At 27.9% G+C, this 24,602-nt stretch overlaps 1 protein-coding gene across 1 annotated transcript in view; it reads right to left on the bottom strand.

The window, feature by feature from the left end:
- The window catches only part of LOC113375079 (unconventional myosin-XV), a 157,526-nt gene that overhangs the window by 5,404 nt on the left and 127,520 nt on the right, over window positions 1-24,602 (bottom strand). Inside the window, exon 19 of the mRNA XM_026615027.1 lies at window positions 21,298-21,662. Coding sequence (XP_026470812.1) covers window positions 21,298-21,662 — 365 coding nt within the window. The remainder of the gene's footprint in view (window positions 1-21,297; window positions 21,663-24,602) is intronic.

The raw sequence follows: 24,602 nt of genomic DNA, 5'->3' as shown, positions 1-24,602 counted from the left end.
TTAATAGATTGTGAATACATATATTTCTAAATTATTGTTATTTTATAAATAAATTATATAAATAAAAAATATTGTATTTTCCTTAAGTGTGTATGCAAATATAATATCTAAATTTAATTTACACACAGATAAGATAAAATTTAACAAAAAAAATATTTATATTAATAATTAAATAACAAATTTTGCTTATATTTCTATGGGCTCCGTACTAATGTTTAACATTTAGACTACAACGTGGCGCTCACGCGCTTCGATTGCTTTGAAGAAAGTTCTAAATTTCCAAATATTTCAAAGTACAAAAAAAAACTTCAAAACGGTTAATTTGAAAAAAAAATCTCAAAAATCTATTTTTTTTAAGTTCAAATAAAATAATTGCATCCTTTTCAAAAATTTTAATTTTTAGTACTTACTGGAAGTTCCAGCAATTTGCTTTAAGGCACGATGCCATGCACCACTAGTTATTACTTTTTTATTGGATCTCCGGAACCCCCAGACCTGCCTTCCCAAAAATTTAATCATTTCTTCATTTTGTTAATACAAATAAAATGTTTTTTCTAATAAATCGGACGCGCTCCGTTATCAAAAAAACTTAATTACCATTTTTGGCATTTGGAATTTCTTGCTACATATCTTCGAAACGCCTGGACCTACTTCTGTCAAAGACTAATTAGCACGTCTCCCCATCAATACGAATCTAATGGTTTTTTTTAATTAATCAAATCGGTTGATGCGTGTTTCCGAAATCATCGACGAACATTTGTATCCGCACACAGCACATACGTTCATTTTTCCTAAAGTACCAAATGCCAAAGTGTGCCTTTGAAACGTAATTTAAACTTACAAGTCCATATTTATTAGAAGATGTACACTTAAAATAATGTAAATCGTGAATTTATTTTACAGAATCCCAAGTAAATGACTAATTCGTATCATATTATTTTTAATATCATTATCATACGATACTATACTATATATTAATGCATATGTTTACTACAAAATCTTTTGAAAACGGCATTATTTTATTTAAAAATTAGTGTTTTCAAATCGTAAGATTCTAATGAACACATTGCAATTACAATAATTATCATTTAATATAATATGATTTTCGTTTGATTATCGTGTTAATTGATGGTCTATTAAATGGCCGAATTATGCAAGAGAATACTCTTCTTACATTTTGGGAAATAGTAATCAAATCTGATTCACTAGATTGATCAATACAAAGTTGTTTGTAGTGTATACAATAGACGGTATTGTTTTCAGTAAGATAATATCGTATTTATTCTCACGACGTTCTCACCTATATATTCTGTTGTTGCGTCTTATTAAGATGTTACACAAAATTAAAATTACGGAAGAAAATTGTAATAACAACTGTGTGATTTTCCTTTCAGAGCAGTTATGTAAACAAGATAAATCATGTCCCATTATTATAAATTGTATGTTTATAGAATTGATAACCCTTTGGAATAAAAGCCTTTAATTTTATTTTCACATTTTAATGGGCTTCTTCTTTACCTAATTTCAATCCTAATTATATTTTTTTTTATTTCCTGAGTGAAATTAAATGAAATAGTTCACATTTTCATTAGCTTCCATTAAACTCTAGAATATTTTCTAGACTCTATCAGGTTGTACAAAATATTTTGTTCTTTTTAGTACTGTTCAATTTGTTAAAACTATTTAAACAAAAAAATAGTAATTTAGTTAGTCATAATTGCATTTAGTGTTGTAACTATTTGTTTGATAGTATATATATCTTCTTATTTTTTTATCGAGGTGGTAAAGTTCTTGTTTTATTTTACTCAGGTAACTTTCTGAATTGTCTTAAATTTTTAATTATATTACAATAATGAAGAATATAGAGAAAAAAAATCTTTTAGTTTAGTTTTAAGAGAGTACGATACCTTCGAAAACCTCGCAAGTTAATCGGATTTTTTAATTCAAATATTATGACGATAACATTTATAATATAACATCAGCAAGTTATAGAAGTTATAGGATATATTTACAAAATCATATATTTGTGAACTATATGAATATTATATTCTAATATTTTTTTCAAGCCGTAGTGATATCAGATTTTCACTTTAGATTATAGATCTCAAATATGATATCAAGTGAAAACAGCCCTTTAGATCTGCTACAATCTCATCAGAATTGTAAACCATTAGGTTGTCATCTAGAAACCAAAAAAAAACTACCCTAATTTTCCATAGAGGCGAAAACTTTAGAAATACTGAAGTTATCAACAGCTATAAATTATTAAATAAATCAACTTGCCAAAAAAGACAATGTTGCCAAAAATGACAATGACAAAATGACAATGTGTCCGACTTATCAGTATGAGTTAAAATTTTGAGAATTCTAGCTTTTAATTATAATTTTCAGACCTTTTCAGAAGTGTAATTTTTACATTGTCAATACATTTTTAACTTTCATAGGGCAAGTTATAGTAGTAATCGCAAAAAAATCGAAAATGAAAATTGTTATACATCTTTACGCTTCAAAAGTTTCTGAACATTTTGGCATACCTTATTGTTAGAAAAGATGAAAGTATGCGGAAAATGGACGGTCCAGCCGTTTAGAAGATATGGGACAAAAAGTACAAAAATAGTTTTTCAATTCAACGGAGGGTCCGATTTCAATAATTTAAAAAATCTTGTATTTGTATTGGCAAAATTTTTAGGAAGACAGATTCAGCGGTTCTGTGAATCCAATAAGACAAGTAAAAAAGCCATCAAAAATGATCATAAGACATATCCACATGAAATTATCAGATACTTTATAGAGATTTTAATGATAAGTATAAATTTTGTTTACATTTCTATGAGTTTCGTGCCAATGTTTATCCGTTAGACGACGACGCGGTATTAAAATTAAAATTAAAATTAAAAAAAGTTCAAAAAATTTCGAAATATAAATTTTTTTTTTCGAAAATTTCAAAATTCTCAAAAATCTCATTTTCAAAGTTTTCAAAAAAAATTAAAACTTTTTTAAAAGATTTAATTCTCGATACGGATAGTTTCAGCCATGCTCCACTAGCTTTCAATAATAATGCACACGCAAACAATAAAAATTTGAACAAAATCGAATGATTTTGTGATGTAGTAGAACATAAATTGTATAAAAATTATTATAGATTTGGCGTACTATTTCAATATCTTAAAAAATTAACGTTATCAGTAAAAAAAATGTAGTAAATATCAATACTATTTGAGACTAGGTATGTGAATGTAACAAATTTCATTACAGTAAAATAACGTATCTAATTTTGTAGCATGGTTAGTACGGAGCTATGAAAAAGCTTTCTAAGAACAACTATGGTTAGCGCTTTAACGCTCGAAAGTAATAAACATATATTACTATAAGCTATTAATGTGCAATAATTTCGTACCAATAAACCTTCATCGAATAATAGTTGTATTATTCTTAAACCTAGGTACTAATGTCATGTAAAAATTTACTCTTAACTGCTCGTTTCTCGGGATAATAAACGATGGGGCCCATCGTTCATCATATTCTGTACAAATAGGCCAGAAAATGTGACACATTTTCTTATGCAAACGCTCATAAGCTCATATACGTTCATACCGTTAGTTGTCTTTGAGTTTTACGCACTTCATTCTTCACATGAGTTCTGGTCGTAAAATGCAATTTCAAAGTCAATCATCATCAATAACCGATAAATGTCCCGCTGACCAAAGCTGTGTTATTAACGGATACCGCCGATGTTAAGAAAGGAGACCCTGTGCGAAGTTCAAAATAATTCGCCATAGAATTAACTATGACAATAATACGCAGAAAGCACAAAAGTTTATGGCGAAGTGATTCAAGTTCAAATCTGTCAGTTGTTTCTTTTACTAGTTTTTCATTAAAGGTCTTTTGACTGCGTTTATGCGAATTTCTGAACACAAATAAACGAATAAATTTTTTTTTAAGCAACAAAACGTTGTTAAATGTGCAGTACTGCAAGGAACAGTCCTAGAGCAATTATTATACTTACTATATATTAAATTAAGGTGACCATATTTTTTAGGCCAAAACCTGGACGGCAACTTGTTAATCTAATCCGGGATGGGGTAAAGCATATTCTAAATATCCTAAATGTGATTTGAAATAAATGTTTATAGATTCAATAATTTGTTTTAACGAGTAATTTTTTACTCTTAGTAGGACTTGATTATTCGATTATGAGGTATATTAAATTTTATGACTTTTATATGGTTTATTTTATATCTTAACTTCATTATTTGGTTTATATGTTTTCTTCGCTCTTAAGCCTTGTATAATATTCTGTTCAATTTTTTCATAATTAGTAAAAATTAGCACTTGTGCCAGTTAGTGAAAAAATTATACTTTTTAATTTTCGTGAAATTAAAAATAAAAGTTCGAATTTTTTAATGTGAGGAATTATTTTAATCCGCCTTTGGGATTTTGCATTCAGCGATTTTCTCATTCAAAACGTATTATTTCATAAAAGCATACTCATTGTTCCTATCATTTTCAGATATTTGATGAGTAGTTGTAATTTTATAATTAAGTAATTGCAGAAATTAAGTTTAAACTTATATAATTATATTAATTATATTAAATATACGAAAAACCGGGATAAACATTGCTTTTGGAAAAAGACGGGACACAAGATGGAAATGTGGGACTGTCGCGGCCAAACCATGACGTATGATATATATAAATATATATAGATATATATTAGGGTGGTCCTTAAAATGGTCATTTTTGAATTTCCTTGCTCCCAGGGGCTCAAATGGTTCCAAATAGATAAAACACAATTCTCTGAAAGTTTTAGCTCTTAATATTAACGTTTAGATAAAGCGTAATTCAATCACAGTTTTGTATGGAAATAGCATGAAACATTTTTCAAAATTTTTTAAAAATAAATATATGGATATGGTCATAAATGAGAAACTAGAATGGAATAATCAAACCGACAAAATAAAACAATTTGCAGCCCTCTCGGGTGTTATAAAAAGGATACTATTTGCAGTGGAACTACAAATAAAAATATAAAGATACTACAAATAAGGATTATGATTAAAGCCATATAATTGAACTCAACTCACCATACAATAACCCTAACCTTACTCCAAGAGAACTGTTAAACAAAACTAATAATGTACCACTACACAATATTAGTAAAATAGAAAAATGCATCCTGATATTTAAAATTTAAAATAATAAAATCAAAACATGTACAACAATAGAAACAAACCAGGATATTCACGATCATCAAACTATACGCTCAAAACATTCACGTGAAATAACCAAAACCAATAAAGGACGAGCAAGCTTTGTGAGAATTGCAAGCAACCTTCACAACAAACTATCAGATGAATTTAAAACAATAACGAATGTGAATAAATTCAAAACTTAAGTGAAAAATTATTATATCAGAGACAAACATTCTTATTTTAACTAGACAGTTACGAAACATTAAAATTTCTTTAAATAGCGCAGTCTTCAATTGAAATACTACAGCTAAAATTCTTACTGCGATTACTTAAGCCATACCAATTATGCCATACTTATTAGTATGGCATAATATTGAAAAATAATATTAAACTTATTTATATTGTAGGACTAGTATTTCACTTTGTAAACTAAACTTTTTCTTTGCATACAAATGAATTATACAAAATTTCACATATTCATAAGCGTGAATAAAAACGACAGTGGCGGCAGAATGATTATCCATATTAGTGAAAGGAAGTGTTAAAATTCAAAATTCAAGTTTTAATTCTATAATAACTCAAAAATCTGCATAGTTGATGCACTTATTTGAATGTTTGTCTGAAATTTTTCTTAATCCGTCGAGCGTTGAAATTTTGTTTTGCATAAATTTTGTCGAAAAAATTGAGAAATAATATAATTATTTAGAATTGCTTTCTATTTTCTAATTCAAGTCTATAGAAGTATAGAGTGAAAAGTGAGCAAATACAAGCTGCATACATGTAGTTTAAATTTTAAAAAAGCTTTCAAAACGCAGCGCATTTTTCTCAAAACGCGCTATCGTATATATTTTTATTTATTTTACAGAGATGAGTTCAACTTACACGTTCTTTTATTTTGACTTAAATTGCAGTCTCCAACATAATACTTAAGAACATGATTGGCAATTTTATGTAGGCTATCAGTTAGAAAATCAAGCCAGTAATTACCATAACGAGCCGTAACCATGAATTTTCGATAAGAATACACGGAAAATTAACAATAAAATATATATTATTGAGTTTTATATTAAAATAAAATTAATTAGTACTAATAGATTGTTTTTTCAATGATATTATATCTATTTTTTTATATATAAAACATAATTCAAGGTATAGAAAAGGTAGCAAAATTAATCATTTAAGGGATTGATTGTTCAAGGGGAAAATATAATTTTTCACAAGTAATCCATCAATGATTAAAATAAAATAGTTTGCAAATACGTTTAATTTTTTCGTCCATTAAATATTTTTGCTGTTTGATTAAACATCTCCGAACGGTTTTTTAAATTTAAAACCTGCTTTCGATAAACTATGCTCAATTTGTTTTAGCGAAAATTATAGCGTTTTTAAAAAAAAAAATACATCTGCATTAAATGCTAATAAACCCATAGTTGTCAATTGGAACACACTAACAATAAAAAATGTTTTGTTATATTCTTTTTTAGAACATGCAATACCCCTTTTTTGTTACGTGAATATAATATACTGTTTTTATTGTATATGAATGTACTGATATATAATATGAATATTGTCCTTTATATAGAGCGCAATTCAATCAAAATTTTGTATGGAAATAGCATGAAAAATATTTCAAAAATTTTGCAGAGCGTCGAATTTTCAATAAAAAATGACACGAATTTTCACTTTTAATTCATTTGTCGCTAAGTTATACCTAAATTTTTTTTTTTTAATTTTCAAAAATTTTTCTAAGCTATTTCCATACAAAGTTCGATTGAATTGCGCACTATCTAAAAGTTAATATTAAGAGCTAAAACTTTCAGAAAATTGTTTTTTTAACAATTTGGAACGATTTGAGCCCTTGGGAGAAAGAAAATTCGAAAATGTCCATATTTAGGTCCCCCCTGATATATATAATTAATACTGTAAAAGAATAAGGGTAGAACTCGTGTACCAATATACTTATGTGTGATATCCACTTTATGTAATGAAATATTCTATTTTTGAATTGAATTTGAATGTGGTTACTATGATAAACTAATAGTTATTTTGGATTGACATATAATTAAAAAAATGATCTTCAATAGTAAATTCATGTGAATATTTACTATTTTTTTTAAATCTATGTAGATTTTAAAATAATCTAACGAAAAAGTATAGATAAGTTGAATTGTACCGATTTAAATAATATTTCTCTCACTTACTCATTTTTGGTAACCTCTTGTGTGATTTGGGTCTCTAAATTTTTCACTTCACTAGCAATATTTTCTACGCTCATAACTGATATTTTTGTTCACTAAAAAATAACCGCACTAGCTTAACGAAAAAACAGATAGTTGAACCGTGTTCGATATCATACACGATTCAATAAACCGCATTATAATTTTCTTATAAAGCAATAAATAGGAATTGAATTCGATTCGATTTATTTCAATAGTTGTATATGAGTTTAATTTATTTTGATATTTGAAATCGTGCGATATGCTAAAAGCTTTCGACGAGCGATGCGTCTGTACCGCAGCGACGCGAAGATGCACTAGTGCGGTTCGGCGGCGGTCTCCTTCTCTACCACCGTATCAAACTGGCGCAACCGACCAACTATATGGATGGGCCAGATTCACTACTACGCGCACTGATGTATAATACTGAACAGGGCGGAATTGGGGGGAGCACATTTAATCTAATTTGTTATTTGAATAGTGGTGTATGGCATCGTGCCTTAAGGCAAATTGCTGGAACTTCTCGTACCGAAATCTAAATTATTAAAAAACTAGTGGGCCGCATGGCATCGTACCTTAATGCAAATTGCTGGAACTTCCCGTAACGTAGTTAGACATTCGAGGAATGAAAATAATCAATTGTTTTGAATAATTTCAAATAAATTATGTATTACATACTGTAAACTTATAAGTGCTTTTTAAATTGGGCAACGAGCGTATTTTATGAACAACCTATGAGTACGTTCACAAGAGTCCAATTTTTTAAATTAGGTTTTTCTGATAATTTAGAAATTTTTTGAAATGTTTTTAAAAGTTTAAAATTTTTTGGAATTATTATTTTGAAAATTTGTAAATTTGTAAATTTTTAAAAATATTCGATTTTTTTGTGAAATTTTCAAAATATTTTCAAATTTTTGCAAGGAATCTCCGAAACGGCAAAATTGCTTTTTGCATAAACGCTTCGAGATCGTGTACTATGTACTGTACTGTACTATTTCATACTATCGAAAATGTTGAGGATATTTGTTTGAACCATATGAATAAACTTCAACATTAATAATGTTGATACGGAACCCAAAAAAAATTACACAAAATGTAAATTGTTAAAATCTCTATAAAATATCTGATAATTTGATCTACATATGTCCAATAAACGTTTTTGACTGCCAAATGACACTTTTTTAACTTATTTTTATTGAGAGTCCATAACCGCTGCACATGCCTTACCAAAAATTTTACTAGTTGTTCATTTTGTCAATACAAGTAAAATGTTTTTTTGAATTATTTAAATCGGACACTAGTATCTCAAAAACTGAAATACCATTTTTGGCACTTTTTGCCCCGTATCTCCGAAACGACTGAACCTGCCTTTGCCAAAAACTAATCAGCACGTCTCCTTATCAGTAGGAATTGAATGTTTTTTTGAATTATTCAAATCGTTTAATCCGTGTTTGCGAAATCGTCGACAAAAATTTGTATCCGCACACACTCACATTTATCAATTTTTTCTGAAGTATGCCAAAATATTCAGAAACCTTCGAAACGTAAAGATATATACAAATTTTCATTTTCGATTTTTTTGCGGTTACTATAACTTACCCTACTGGAAGTTAAAAAGCAATGCGAAAGGGTCAGTCGAATTACTGCTTGTTTATATCAATAAATATTTATTTTCTTGACACAACATAGCGAAAAATTACAATTACAATTAGCTTTAAGTTCTCATGATTTTTTTTTGCTAACTGCATCACAATACTTTAATGAAAATTATCATGCAAAATTAAAATTATCGACTGAATACGTAGCAATGTAGTACGTAAGAATATACTATGAATTGTACTATGCATTTCGACATGTAATAAAATTGCAAGTGTATTGCATTTTATAATTTAAAATAATACATTCATAAGGTTGATAGAATTGTAGAGAATTGGGTAGGGCGGGGCACAAAGCTCCAATTTGACATAGACCATAACAAATATATCTGACTATGGCCAGTAAAACTCCCTTATCATTGTAGAAATGTTTTTTGCTGCTTTTTAGAAAATTCTTACCTTTTTACTCTATTACGGAATAAAATGGGACGGACAGGAGGCAAAAAGTTCCAATGCCCTATTTTTAAATTTAAAGGGATTATACGAAATAATAGCGATATGATCAACCAATGCAATTCAATCAATATAGAAAATATCAGTAAATCATCTCTTACTTTTCGCCAAAGCATTGATGTTCGTTGATTGATTTTCATTGGGGACAGCCGATTTGATGTGTTATTGCTAATCATTAGTTAAAAATATTTTATATATCAATGGTTTCAAATGGCTGTTATAAAAAAATGCTGTTATAACGAAATGACTACACAATGTTTCCCTTTGAGTGCGTAACTTGTAAAATGTGGAGCCAATTATTATCTACGATATGTTTTCCTTTCTAAAATAAGCATTTGCATACAAAATTACACTTTTTATATAAAAATTTGTTATAATTACATTTTACATGTGGAGACAACTAAAATTTTGAAGGACATCTTGAGCTCAATTTTTTATGTGGATGCATAATTGCAATTAAATTTTATCAAATGCGATGCAATCATTGCTCTGAATCGCATGCGGGTTTCAATCACTGCCAGTGACTTAATCTCTAGTTTTACCACAAAATATAGTTGTGCAATAATATTCTTAAGGATGTCAATGAATTACAAATAATGACAGTATCCTTCATGTCGTTAGAGTAAAACATCCCACATAAGCAGCCTACTCCACAGTCGATATTTGCTAATCGCTATTAAATATAAAACAAAATAATGGAGCTTACTTCTATTGTATAAAACATGTAGGCTCAATATAAAACTGATTCGACGATATATGGTTCAGCCATATTATCGATATATATTTAATTCAGTTTTCATAATACTTTCTAGCTGCATGAACGTGGTTTGCAATTCATTATACATCCTTTATGTAGCTTATGCCATACGACTCTGAAAAATGACATACAATGCCCAAAACGTGCTAATTTCAGTGTTATGTAAAATATATTTTATATATTTTATAAAATCTTTTTGATCAGAAATAATTAAAAACCCTGAAGTTTTCTAGAGAGCGAAGAAAGAGATGAAACACATAAACATCAAGGTAGTTTATGTTAATATTACAAATGTTTAAGAAGCACTATAATTAACTAAGTAGTCAATACAATGTACACTATAATGTACTAATGCTGAGTATAATGTACTTGATAAAATGTTCAACACATATCAAACAAACAACTATCTGACTACGGTCCCAAACTCCCACCTAATTCATCATTGTAGAAATGTTTTTTTCCAGTTTTCAAAAATTCACCAGTCATCTGGTCTTTTTTTACTCCATAGGCGGGATAAAATGGGACGGCTGGGGGACAAACAGGCCAATGTCTTATTTTTAGTTTTAAAGGGATTTTAGGAAATAATAGCTACATTATGCATCTAATGCAAAATATAAATTTCATGAATACATTCTTTACAGAGATAACACTATATATAACCTTGATCTGGTATTTCGTCAAAAATATTCATCTGTAGAGTTGGAATTAATTTATTATAAGTTAATTCATCTCAATATCAAATGTAATAAAATTTGATTTTATAATTTTGTAGATTATTATTACTTAATTTATATTTAATAAAAATAAACTCGAATCCTTAAGAAAGCGACTCTGTTTAGCAATTCGCAGAATACTCATCAATTAAAACGGTAGTATTATATCACAACAATACCTTCAACACGGTAAATAAATTGAACAATTAATAAGTAATGAAATTAGACATTTAATAACCGAAAAAGCAACATATTATATTCGTAAAACGGTACGAATTAGCTTTGGTTCATATTAGTATTTGTATTAAATTTATTATGTTCTATGTACCTAATATTACTTGAAAAATTTGTATAACGCTATTTCACAGTTTTAATGGCTTAGTTTTTGTGACCCATTTTTATTTCATTTAAATTGAAATTCTTTGAGATAATTTGAAAATGATATATGTATATGCGTAATAATCCTTCATAGTAATATGAAATAGCAAATTGAAAATGCTTTGTGTAGAACCTTTACTTCAGATTACCTTAGTTTATAATTTAATATATTTCTTGTTTTATCTGCTTGAACTGTTGTTTATGTAATAATCTCTGCAGATTTAGGGATCTTGTTTAGGTTGTATTATTTCTAATATGTTAATTAATTCAACTTTGCTCATCAAGTGATTTTGTCGATTACTTAAAAATTTCCTGAATCTTGCGAAGAATTGATTTTAATTAAAAAAAAAACTTATTGTCAGATTTGCAAGTAAAATTATCCAGAGCTATGTGGCCTTCCAAAGCAATACAAATTTAGAGTTTCTCTATTTATTAGTGTACAATATTTCCGTATTGAGATATTTATTTATGTACAGGATATAAATTTTGCTTTTAAATATACACATTGTGAATGTGTAATTAACATTTTCTCATGAATAAATTATTCATAATATTAATCATTTTATGATAAGAGATCTATGTGAAATCATTTTGCAGTAATAAACAAAAACAAATGTAAGTATACATGTTTAACAATTTGATATGAATTTGATGATATTTAAAGTATATTATCAAAAATATTTGTCTTAGTTTGCATAGCCATTTCATTCAGGGAATTATGAAATTTTAACTATTTACTAAGTTAAGATTTATTAAAAAGTAATGAACGAAAGTAATCAAACAATAATATAATCATATTAGTATTAATATTATTGTATAAAAAAATCCATATTTTTAATTAGTTTAAGAAAAAAAGCTAAAACATGCGATATTACGTAGGTATATAATTAAGATTTAATTGCAAAAAAAAAACAGTAATAAAAATGCATGAAATTTTTGCTATTAATGGATTTCGTTATATTAATATTAATGAAATAAAATTTTAATTAATGCAGTAGGCATAAACAATAGAACACTTAATAACGGCCACACTATACAAATACAATAACAAATAGAATCAAATATTGAGAATATAATTAGTTAACGGTTGAATTTTCGTACTTTTTTTAAATAAAGTATTTTGTAAACTTTACTCATATATTATTTCATATTCAAAATATCATTAATTTTAATACATGTTTTATGAACATATATTGAATCATAAAAATTTGAAATTATAGTATAACTTTAATCTTTATGGTAACTTATGTAAAGTATAAGTGTCTCGCTGAATGTAAATTTCTTCGGTCGTTTTTTTTGTTATAAATTGTATTTTAATACGATTAGTAAGAAATAATATGCATAGAAGATAAGTTAAAAAAAAAAATAACTCGAACATTTCACTTCCATATGAAAAAACCGTACTAAACGAAAATTACTATAAAAAAGCTCCATTGTCAGTTTTTAATATGAAGAATAACAAACACATTGAACGAAAAATAAATATTAATATATTTAATATCAAACGTGTGCAATAAATTATAGCTTTATTCATAGAATAAAAATTAGCAACATCTATTACCTTTTCATTATTACGGAGACGGTTTAAAATTTCGATTTTGGTTTATAAGGATGTAACTTTTCATTTACTTTATAGCTTTTTATTTTTATCTTTTACCACTGTCGAACTAATATATGAATTATAGATTTGTGAAAAATAATTGTTATTTTCTCACTCTGAATAAATTTATGCTATCAAGTATATATAAGCACTGATTAAAAACAAAGTTTATGCTCGTTGTTTTGGTATTTCAAACAAATTAGCTTATACACACATAAAATTTTGTTTTGATCATAAAACGGGGGGTTTCCATTATCTACATATTTCCAATATAGACACAGTCTATGTACTAGAAATTCGTAACTTTAAGTTATTCAGATTGCAAAATTCAGACTGCAAAATTTATGAATTTTGTTGAAAAAGTTTTTATTTTTAAAAACCGTGCAAGATCGAAAACATGCAAAACGAGTACCGTGTAAAACGGGGGATAAGTGTATATATATATATATATACATATACATATATATTTTATATTCAATTTGATAGCAAACGCCATTGAAAAAAATCGCTTGTTTCTAATAGAGCATTGACTAAGACCAATAAAACAAGAGTCGGTCCGGTACGATTAAAACAGTAAGATTTTGCCTCTCAGTTATACCCTGAGAGCTATCAAATGATCAATGAGAAAATTTGACACAGGCAAAAAACTGATCACTTTTTCAATACAATATTTTTTTTTGTTAAACAAGTAGATTTTTAATTTTTTCCAATGTGCGATGGAACAGCATTTCGCTCTAGGAGCGCCAATTCAATTATACGCCCTCATTGCTCGTGGCCAGCGGTTCGAAACAAATTCGAGAAAGTGTTTTATTTCGCATGTATTTACTTTTGCTGTATAATAAAATAATAAACAGGCCTTGTTTTATAGATTTATGGATGAAAATAGAAACATTTGTTGTTTTTTTTAATTACTTTAATCAATAAATAAATAATTAAAACGCGGAAATTCACGTTTGAATAGTGATTGATAAATATTAATTAATAGCAAGTGAATGTAAACTTTTATCTCAAAGTTTTTATGTTAAATTATAAAAACGAATTATTTGGAATACATACATTTGCTTCTGTGGTCTCTGAACAAAATAGTTTGTATGTATCATAAATGTTTCCAGTTATCCTGATTCATTAGTAAATTGATTTTATTTTCCAACGGAATCTCGAGACATTACTTATTATTTGATATAAATCCGTTATATACATGGTATGAATCAAAAACCATTAAATGGTATATTTAACAAGACAATATTTCTGATAATTTTGAGTTATCAATGCATTTTTTATATTTTTTATATCTTTATCATTTTTGATTATCTATATATGCAGTTTTATATAAAACGATTTTAAGGTCAATTCAAAGACCTGTTTGAAAGAAGTCAAAATCAGAACATAGAGCTCCTTTATTTTACAAATTCTGTTGCAAAATGTTTCGACAGGTTTCTTTTCAGAATTATATATTATCATTTAATTCAGTTTAAACTCGAATAAACAAATAAAAATGATATTTAGACAAAATACGTTTACAGTTTACAAGTTGTTGCATAGATGTTTGTTTCATTAGAACCATTCTCAATTATTTGATACTTACAATGAACAATATATAATATTATCACTCAATTGAGTGTTAAGAAAACTCGAATAAATAAGGTAGAGCGTGGTTTAAAAGTCCACCACCTATATTTTTTTAAAAAAAAAAAACAAGTAATGTTAGGAATTTTTCAACAACATTAATCAGGATTTGGGGGCGTCCATTAATCATGTGATCGATTTTTTTAAAGTATTTATGGACTCCCCGTCCCCTTGGTGATACGCGGTGATATTCAAAATTAAAGTAAAAAATAAATACACGTGATATCTTACTAGACCCCTCTCTCCCCCACGTGATATTTTATGATTTTATGTCAAACTACCCCCCCCCCCCCCCTAAAAGCCTCACGTGATTAATGGACGCTCCAATAGATTCTTAGTTTCGAGAATCCTTAACTAAAATGTTTTCTTTTGTTGTTAGTTTTTTTTTTGGTTGTGGGTCCTGTTGTTTAGTTCACAAAACCTTAATATAATTAAGGTACGTTATTTTTAAGTTGTTATTTGTAAGTTAGATTCGACAGCTTTCTTTTATATAACCTCTATAAAAGCTTACATGTGAGTGGGGTAAAAGGACCAACTGAACCTTTACTCTGGCAAGTTGTAAAAAAATAAAAGTAAAAAAATTAAAAAAACAATACAAGAGATAAATTAAATAAATAGATATTCCTGCTCTGCTGATGAATATTTCTGTCGAAATATCAGATCAAGATTATATACAATGTTACGTTTGTAAATAAGTACCCATAATATTTATATTTTGCATTGATTGATTAATGTATCTATTATTTTGTAAAATTCCTTTTAAATTAATAATGAAACATTGGATCTGTTTACCTACTGGCTGTGGCATTTTACACCGCCTCTGGGTTAAAAAGGGACAGATGACAGTATAATTATATAAAGTCAAATTGGACTATTGTATATATATATATATATATATATATATATATATATATATAAAGGTGGCCCTTAATATGGACATTTTCGAATTTCCTTGCTTCCAAGGGTTCAAATAGTTCCAAATTGATAAAAAACAATTCTCTGAAAGTTTTACCTCTTAATATTGTCTTTTAGATAGAGCGCAATTCAATCAGAGATTTGTTATATATGACACAATCTTTTCTAATGTAATTTTTAAAAAGATAAATAGAAAAAACCTTTTAATTGATAATAAAAATATAATTATTATTTTAGTACGACTGACTAATTATCAGTGAAACAAATGAGTACTGCATAATTATTCTTAGTTTTATAAGTACGCCTAACATTACTTTTATGTTACTTCTACGCATGGTCGATTTAAAACACACGCTATATTATTTTTAAATATGTTAAGACACATATATTAGTATCTCAGAGTTGTATGTGAAAGTGCTGATTTTTTAATACAAAGTCATCTTTACTAGAGAAATTACTGTATTGAAGCGGTTACCATTAACTTCACTTACAGTCCAAAAATTCTAATAGTTTCTCTTCCAATTTCTCTAATTTGCTAGACTCATATAAAACACCCAATTAAAATTAAAATTAGACACAAGAATTGTATTTAGATTAATTGGTTGTTTAAATACTAAATTATATTTAAACCGGTGTTTACTTTTGTATAATTATAATAAATGTTAACTTAATGTGTATAAATAAATTACAATACACGTAGTGCAACAATTTGATTTCAGATTTTTAATTAAATAATAATTATTTAAACATCACTTTTTTGATAATTTAATTATTCAATATTATTTTAATAAAATTTTCGAAACATACTTATTTTGGTCGTACTTTCAATTCAAAATTGAATATAAAGATAGATATTTTACTCATATAAATGAAACAATGACTATAAAAAGAAGGAAGTAATTAAATTTAACAATTCTGTTGTTTAGATGAAAACTTACATATTAGTTATAAGTAAGAAATAACTTCACATATTGTTATATATATTTTCCTTTACTAGTGGCGTTAGTAGATTTTTGTGCGTATAATTTCTAATATTCCAGATTATTTAAACAAGTCTCAAACTTGAGTTTGCAATATATTATGTATTTATTAATTTATATAATAATATAATTTTCGATTATTTTTTTTTATAAAATTGATTTATTTAATTTCAAACAACACGCAAACAATATTACAATTGACTAAAGCAGGGTAGTCCTGTGAATGTGAATTTTCGGGAATTGTTGTATTTTTATCATTTTGAATTTTGGATATATATATATATATATATATATATATATATATATATAATAATATTATTTATATTAATTAAGCATTTAAATTTCGGATACTTTATTTTTTTTTAACTTCCCGTTGAGTAATTAACTTCCCCTATAGGTTAGTTATAGTAATGGGCCAAAAATTGAAAATGAAAATTTTTGCATTTTTTCACGTTTTGAAGGTTTATAAACATTTTGGTATACCTCGTTTTCGGGCGCACGGATCAACCGATTTGAATGGTTCAAAAAATATTCGATTCCTATTGATAGGACGATGTGCTGATTAGTTTTTGGCGAAGGCAGGTCCAGCCGTTACGAAGGTACGGAGCAGAGTGCAGAAAATAGAAATCGAGTTTTTGAGAGAAGGGCGTATCCGATTTGAATTATCAAAAAATCAACATTCAAATTGTAATGATGAGGAGAAGTGGTGATTAGTTTTTGGCAAAGGCAGGTTCTGTCATTTTGGAGATACCAAACAAAATGTGAAAAAAATTGCATTTTTCGAAAGAACTAATCATCCGATTTGAATAATTCTTTCTGCTTGTGTTGACGAAACAATTGCTTTTGGAAAAAGAATTTTGTTTCAAATAATTTGGATTTTAATTTTAATTCTGGCTAAAGTTCCATATCTCACGAACATACTTTAAATGAATAATTTAAACTTTGCTATTCAGTATATTTAATTATTATAAATATTGTACTATGTCCTTCATTTTAAATATTATTGATTGAGTTTTGTTTGTTTACTTTTTTGTAAACATATATGACTTACTATATTTATAATCACGATTTTAAATTATTTAATTTTTCTCGAATATTACATTACGGTACGGGAAGTTCTTGCAATTCGCCATAAGGCCATACTCCACTAGTTATTATTTTAAATTACATTAATAAATATATAAAAGTAACATATACTTTTACTTCAAATATTAAATAATTAACTGTAGTTCAGTTAGTTATAAAGGTCCATGGCAAAGCACAAGGAGTTCACGGCACAAGAAGTTTGGGAATCTATGATTTTAGACGTACATGGTAAAGGTTTAAATTTTGTTAAAGTCTATGAAATATTTTTAATATGGGATTTTCAGCCTCAGTTTTTTTAAGCTGAGTAATAATATAAAACGCGCAATCATTAGTTGCAAAATCTTGTTACCCATTTCAAGAAAATGCTGCGAAATGATATTTCAGCAATAAATATAAATATGTAATGCTATTCATATGCATGATTGCACATTGATAATGTAATATATAGTGTTTGAATATATATTTGAAATTACAAAATAGGAATTATTATATGCTCGGCGTATTTTTTTGTCAGAACTATTCTTCTATTCTGTCTGCTGATTCCAAGGACGTCTGTTGTTGGTTTGCATTTAACTATAATAAGTACGAGGCGCAAACTTTCATGAGAATTTTAGCTATTACTGTCATTCGATATGATGAATTTAATGATGCGGCTATCAGATAGTTCAGTTATTATTAACAATTAAGTTTAAATAAAATATAGCCACAAATAGCGCCGAAAGTAAGATTAAAAAATATGAAAATGTTTTAATCGCGCTTTATGCGAATACTTGAAGAAAAGTAAAAAAATATCATTTTGGTGATGAGTTTTAGTTGATCAAATAAATTAAGTTTACTTTCGTTAATGAATGGAGTAATGTAATATGATAATATTTAATGAAGTTAATACTAAAGAGATCTAATATTATATATGGGTATAAATACAATTAATTTATACGTTATACATATTCTGTAGATCTTTTCGTTGGTAGTTTTTGTTGGTTTCGTTTTTTTTCGGTTGATTGAGTTTTTTTTTATTTAGTTTATGATACCTGAATTTAGTTTTTAGGTATACGTTATTTAATAAATTTGTAAGATGTATTGTTATTGATTCAACTGTTTTTGTATATGATTTCTGTGAAAACTTGCATGTGTGTGGGGCAAAGTGTTTTACACATTTGATATATATATATATATATATATATATATATATATATATATATACATTTCATCATAAGATGAAAATAAAATGAATAAATAAATATGTAAGTCAAATAGAAGTTTAAGATAAAAAAAATTACAAGAGATAATTTTAATTATTACTTACTCGACCTTTGCTGATATTTTAGTATCTTAATATTTTTGTCGAAATGCCAGATCAAGGTTAAATACAATGAAATCTTTGTATAAATGTTATAATAATAATTGAATTTCTCATTGGTTAAATAATGTAGCTATTATTTTGGTAAATCCCTTTAAAATTAAAAAAAGACGTTGAATCTGTTTGCCACCTGGCTTTCTTACCCTGCTTGTGGGGCAAAAATGAAAAGTAACAAATTTTAGAAAAAAATTAAAAAAACATTTCTATAATTAGGGTAAGTTATAGTAATGGCAAAAAAATCGAAAATGGTTATGAGAAAAATCGAAACTATACTTTCAGATGAAAAATGTATACATTTCATATGCGTTATAAGATAAGAGCCTCGGATGAATTCATTACAACTGAGCTTGAATTGATTCACGTCTCTTGATAAACATACTTCAGTGTTTTGTGTTATTCACACTAATCAATATTTATTGATTATTGACTTTTTCTTCCTGGAATATTTTATTGCGTTATGAGAAGTTCCAGCAACTTGGCTTTTAAGTAAGGTGACCATACTCCGGATTGGCCGGGACAGTTCCGATTTTCCGCCTTGCGTCCCGGCCTTTTCTAAAAGCAATATTTGTCCCGGTTTTAGGTGTTTTGTCCCGGATTGTCCCGAATTTTTAAAGATGTTTTGATTGCTATTTTTAAATATATTTCAACTAGAAAATTTGAACCCAAAAAATGTGCATATAAGTTTTTAGCTCACTCTAAATGTCCTTACAACAAAAAATAACTGTATATAGTTTCTGTCAGTTTCAAGCCTACTATCATATTGAGAGCCAACATCAAACAAAATTTATCAAAAAAAACAAACAACGAACAGCAAATTTTTGACTTACACTCATTTCAGTCACTGAATTTATTAAATTAAAATAAATAATAATTTCGTCCGTAATATTACTCGGTCTGTGTAAAATGTCTCAGAAGACCCCAGTAAAAGTTCTAATGAACTTTTGCTCCGCAAAAAAACGCCGAATCCAAAATTCAACCTAATTCGCGACGGGACTAATATATGACAGAATTTTTGGAGGATTAATAGATCGTAAATACATACATTTCTATATCACTTTTATCTCATAAATAAATTATATAAATAAAAAATATTGTATTTTCCTTAAGTGTGTATGCAAATATAATAACTAAATATAATTTACATACAGATAAAATAGAATTTAACAAAAACGTATTTACACCAATAATTACCTGAATTTAATTTTTAACCAATAAATGTAATGATGTAATAATAATAAATAGTAAAAGATATTAGGAAGCCACAACGTAACGATTTAATCATCTATAGGAGGCCCAATTCTGCCGTAAAATAGTACCATACAAAATGATACTAAAAACAGTCAAAATGCCATGTCGTTGCAATCCGGCGTTTTAGATATGAAACTAGTTAAGGTTAAAGTTAAAAGTAAAATAAAAGTATAAAAAATTGTTATGGTCGTGATTTTTTAACTTTCCGTATAGTAACTAGTAGGGAAAGTTATAGTAATCGCAAAGAATCGAAAATGAAAATTTACGTTTCCGTGGTTTCCGAACATTTGGCAAAAATGGACGTGTGAGTATGTGTCGGATACAAATTTTCGTCGACGATTTTGGGAAGAAGAATCAACCGATTTGAATAATTCAAAAAACATTCGATTTGTATTGATGGGGGACGTGCTGATTAGTTTTAGGAAAATGCAGGTCCAACCGTTTTGATATCACGGGTCAAAAATTGCCAATAATGGTATTATCAGATATTTTTTAGAGATTTTAATATTAAGTACTTGTTTGCATTTCTATGGGTTTCGTACCAAAGTTTATCCGTAGGCTGCGACGCGGTTCGATATTTCGTCTCTAAAACAGCTAATTTCAAATATAAGAAAATCAAAGTTTTTCTCCAAAAAACTCAAATTTCTCAAAAATCTATCTTTCAAAGTTTTCAAAAAATTGTTACGGAAAGTTCCAGCAAATTGTTTTTCCTTAAGGCGCGACGCCATGCACTATGCTCAGAATTAGGAGTTACCTGGGAATTTTTCTGAACATAGTTTGATAGTTGTTTATTTGTGTGTTTGATACATGTAACGTGGTGCCATATTGCTATGGAATTTATTTAGTTTAGACAAAATAGTTACTGAAAGTCAGATTGGATCTTTATGCACCGCCCTATTGATTGTATAATTGATTATTTATCAAAAAATAAAAAATCTTGAAATAACAATAAATTATTCGGGTAAGTTGTAAGTTATATGCATTTTGTTTAAAGTATGGCACCGAAACGAGAAAATAATCGTACAATTCTTCGTTAGATGCCATGACATAAAGATATATATATATATATATATATATATATATATATATATATATATATAAATATGAAATGTACTCACTCTGGTGGATGTCTGAAGTGTCTCGCTGCGAATTGCATCAGAGGGTATTTATGCGGAGACTGTCCATGCGGACTTGACCCTTCGACCCTGTGTCCATTCCTAGGCTGGGGCGATAGAGCTCTGCTGCCGTTCTCTTGAACGTGGTTGTTAGTTTGATGATGTGCCGACTCCAAAGCAGCATTTCGAATTTGAGAGGAGTGTTGTTGATGTGATGCTTGCTGTTGTGTTATCGAATGACCATGTTGTACTGCGTGCCCCTGGCTGTGTGTTTGCAATCCGTGCTCGGAAGCACGATTTGTTGCTACACTTGAGGTGCGTTGTTCGACTGCCGGAGCCGCTCGGTGAGCACTGTTTATTCCTTGAATCTGGAATGGAAACAGTTGAAATTAGAACATTTGAGAAGGTTCTTTCTTTATACATATTTGAAACAAAGGGTTTACGTATTCATTGTATCATTTTGTGCATACTTCTTGAAAATGTAATACATATTTTGCGAATTAAGATGAGCTCTTCACGATAAAAAATGAAACTAGTGGTGTATGGTATCGTGGCTTAAGGCAAATTGCTGGTACTTACTGTACTGTAACGAAATGTTCGAGGAATATTAAATGTTTTCAAATAGATTATTATAAATATTGTAACATTGTCTAATATTTATAAAAATTATATAAACAGAATTGCAACGTTGAAATTATTTGTGCAAAGTATATTAAATTAATTCCGATATTTGAAAAAAAAAATTGTGAAAAAATTTTAAACAATTTTTTTCCCAAAAGCAATTATTTTGTTAAAACAAGCAGAAAGTTTTTTGAATCACCCAAATCGGACGCTTAGTTCTCTCAAAAACTGCAATTTTTTGCACATTTAGCTTTGTATCTTTAAAATGGGTGGACCTGCCTTTCCCAAAAACTAATCACCTCTTTCCCCAATCATTACAAATTGAATGATTTTTAGATTATTCAAATCGGATACTCCGTTCTCTCAAAAACTCGATTTGTATTGTCTGAAAATACACTTTGCTCCGTATCTCCGTAACGGTTGGACCTGCCTTTGCCAAAAACTAATTAGCACATCTCCCTAACAATAGGAATCGAATGTTTTTCAACCATTCAAATCGGTTAATCCGTGCACCCGAAAACGTGGACGAAAAATGCGGATATACAAAACACACACACACACATCCATTTTTTCTGAGGTATGCCAAAATGTTCAGAGACCTTCAAAACGTCGAGAAATGCAAAATTTTTCATTTTCGATTTTCGGCCCATTACTATAACTACCCTAATTTTAAATTTTAATTTATCTTACTTCGTTTCAATTTTTTCAATCTTTCATAATGTGTAACAATTTTTGCGATTGCAAAATTGCTATATGGTTATCTTGATTAATGTAAAAAATCACACCTGGAGTTGGTTGTAACAAACCTTTGGGGCTAGTTGTTATGAATTATATACGGATTTAAGTGAAGAAGATTGTGAGGAATGAATAGTTTGTAAGATGTGGGCACATGTAAATTATGTTATAGGAGACACTACATCTTTTATTTGTATTACTTGTAGTTTACGTTGATTTATATTCAGTATTCAGAACAAAGAGCTAATATTAAATTCACATAAAATACCTAAATTATTATATGGAAATATAAAGATACGACAAGGGATCATGAATAAGCTCTGTAAGAAATAATAATTACCCTCATCTGACTATAATAGAAAAACAGGTAAGCAAAACTAGAACGTATCGCTACACAAAACTATTGGAACAGAAAAATACCTACTAATAGGTAAAATAAAAAATAATAAATTCATTACATGTACCAGAATAGAAACAAACTAGGATATTCATGATCATCAAACTAGACAGAATCAAAACTTTCACTTTAAATTCTCTAAAGCCAGCCTTTGAGTTAAAAATTTACTTGTTTTAGCCTAATTTATAAACAACAGTTTTCTAATTATAGTGCAATTCTTTTCCTTTTTAATATCAGTGCATTTTTATGAAACATTACACGTGGTTATAAGGTAAGATACATCTTTTTCAGTAGAAAAAGCTTTTTTCTAATTATTGGAGTTCAACTTTTATATTTTCTGGGTTGTAAATTTGGTATATATTGAGGCATAAGTTTATTCAAGACTACATATTATATTTATGTTTTTATTCACTACCGTTATATTTAATATTGCTTATAATTTGCATAAGTTAAAGACGTTTATTGATTATTAACTAGGTTAATGCATTAATAACATTGCCATTGATATGCATTTCATAAATTCGAGACTGCTTCTTTAAAGTGCTCAATTATAAAGTTATAATTATAGAAATTTTTATATGAAGTTTTAAATTAATAATTCTTGTTTACTTGTCAACAAAGCAGCTACAAAATTATTACTCATTATATAATTATCATTATATTAAAAATCACAGCTGTGTAAAATAAAGGATAATGTTTATTAAAACTTTTCAGGAGTAGCAATTTATATACAGGATCATTCTCTTATCAAATATATATAGACTAATCAATATAGTTGGAATCTTGAAATATCTTAATAAATGAATCTTCTATACACTGTAATAAAATAGCAAAATCTTGCGATATATAACTGTAAAATCTTATAATTTTTATGTAGCCTGGAACAATAATAATTTGCAACTAATTAGCAAATGTGCATTTGTAATAATGCAAGAACATTATGAATAGCAGTAGATTCGCTTGAAAAAGCAAGGCGTACATTTATCGCATATGATAGTTTGAAAAATAATACTGAAATAATAGCTACTTTATATCGAAAAGTATTGCTCTAACTAACTGAATCAGGAAGAGAAAAAACATTGTCATTGATAATTTCAGCACGAATCAACCGATTTGAATGATTCAAAAAACATTCAATTCCTATCGATGAGGAGACGTGCTGATTAGTTTTTGGTGAAGACAGGTCCAGCCGTTACGAAGTCACGGGGTAAAACGTGCCAAAAACGGTATTTCAGTTTTTGAGAGAACGGAGCACGCTATCAAAAAACATTTTACTCGTATTGACGAAATGAAAAACTGATGATTGGCGGTCAAAAATGGTCATTAGATATATGCACATCAAATTATCAGATATTTGATATAGTTTTTAAAAATGAGTACTAATTTTGTTATAATTTTGTTTGGCTCCGTACCAAGATTGTTAATTTTTGAAGTTTAGCTTATACAGTTCAAGCTAACTCCAGAATTTTCAGAAAAAACATTTTTTTCAAAATTTTCAAATATATACAAAGTTTTATACTCCAAGTATGAATTTTAAATTCACAATTCTGTTTGA

Source organism: Ctenocephalides felis, unplaced genomic scaffold (genome assembly GCF_003426905.1).
Source record: "Ctenocephalides felis isolate EL2017-DRISC unplaced genomic scaffold, ASM342690v1 CF-g0.4_SCAFFOLD_01886, whole genome shotgun sequence".
Lineage (NCBI taxonomy): Eukaryota > Metazoa > Arthropoda > Insecta > Siphonaptera > Pulicidae > Ctenocephalides > Ctenocephalides felis.
The sequence above is the reverse complement of the archived record's forward strand: the minus strand, read 5'-3'. Positions and strand labels throughout refer to the sequence as shown.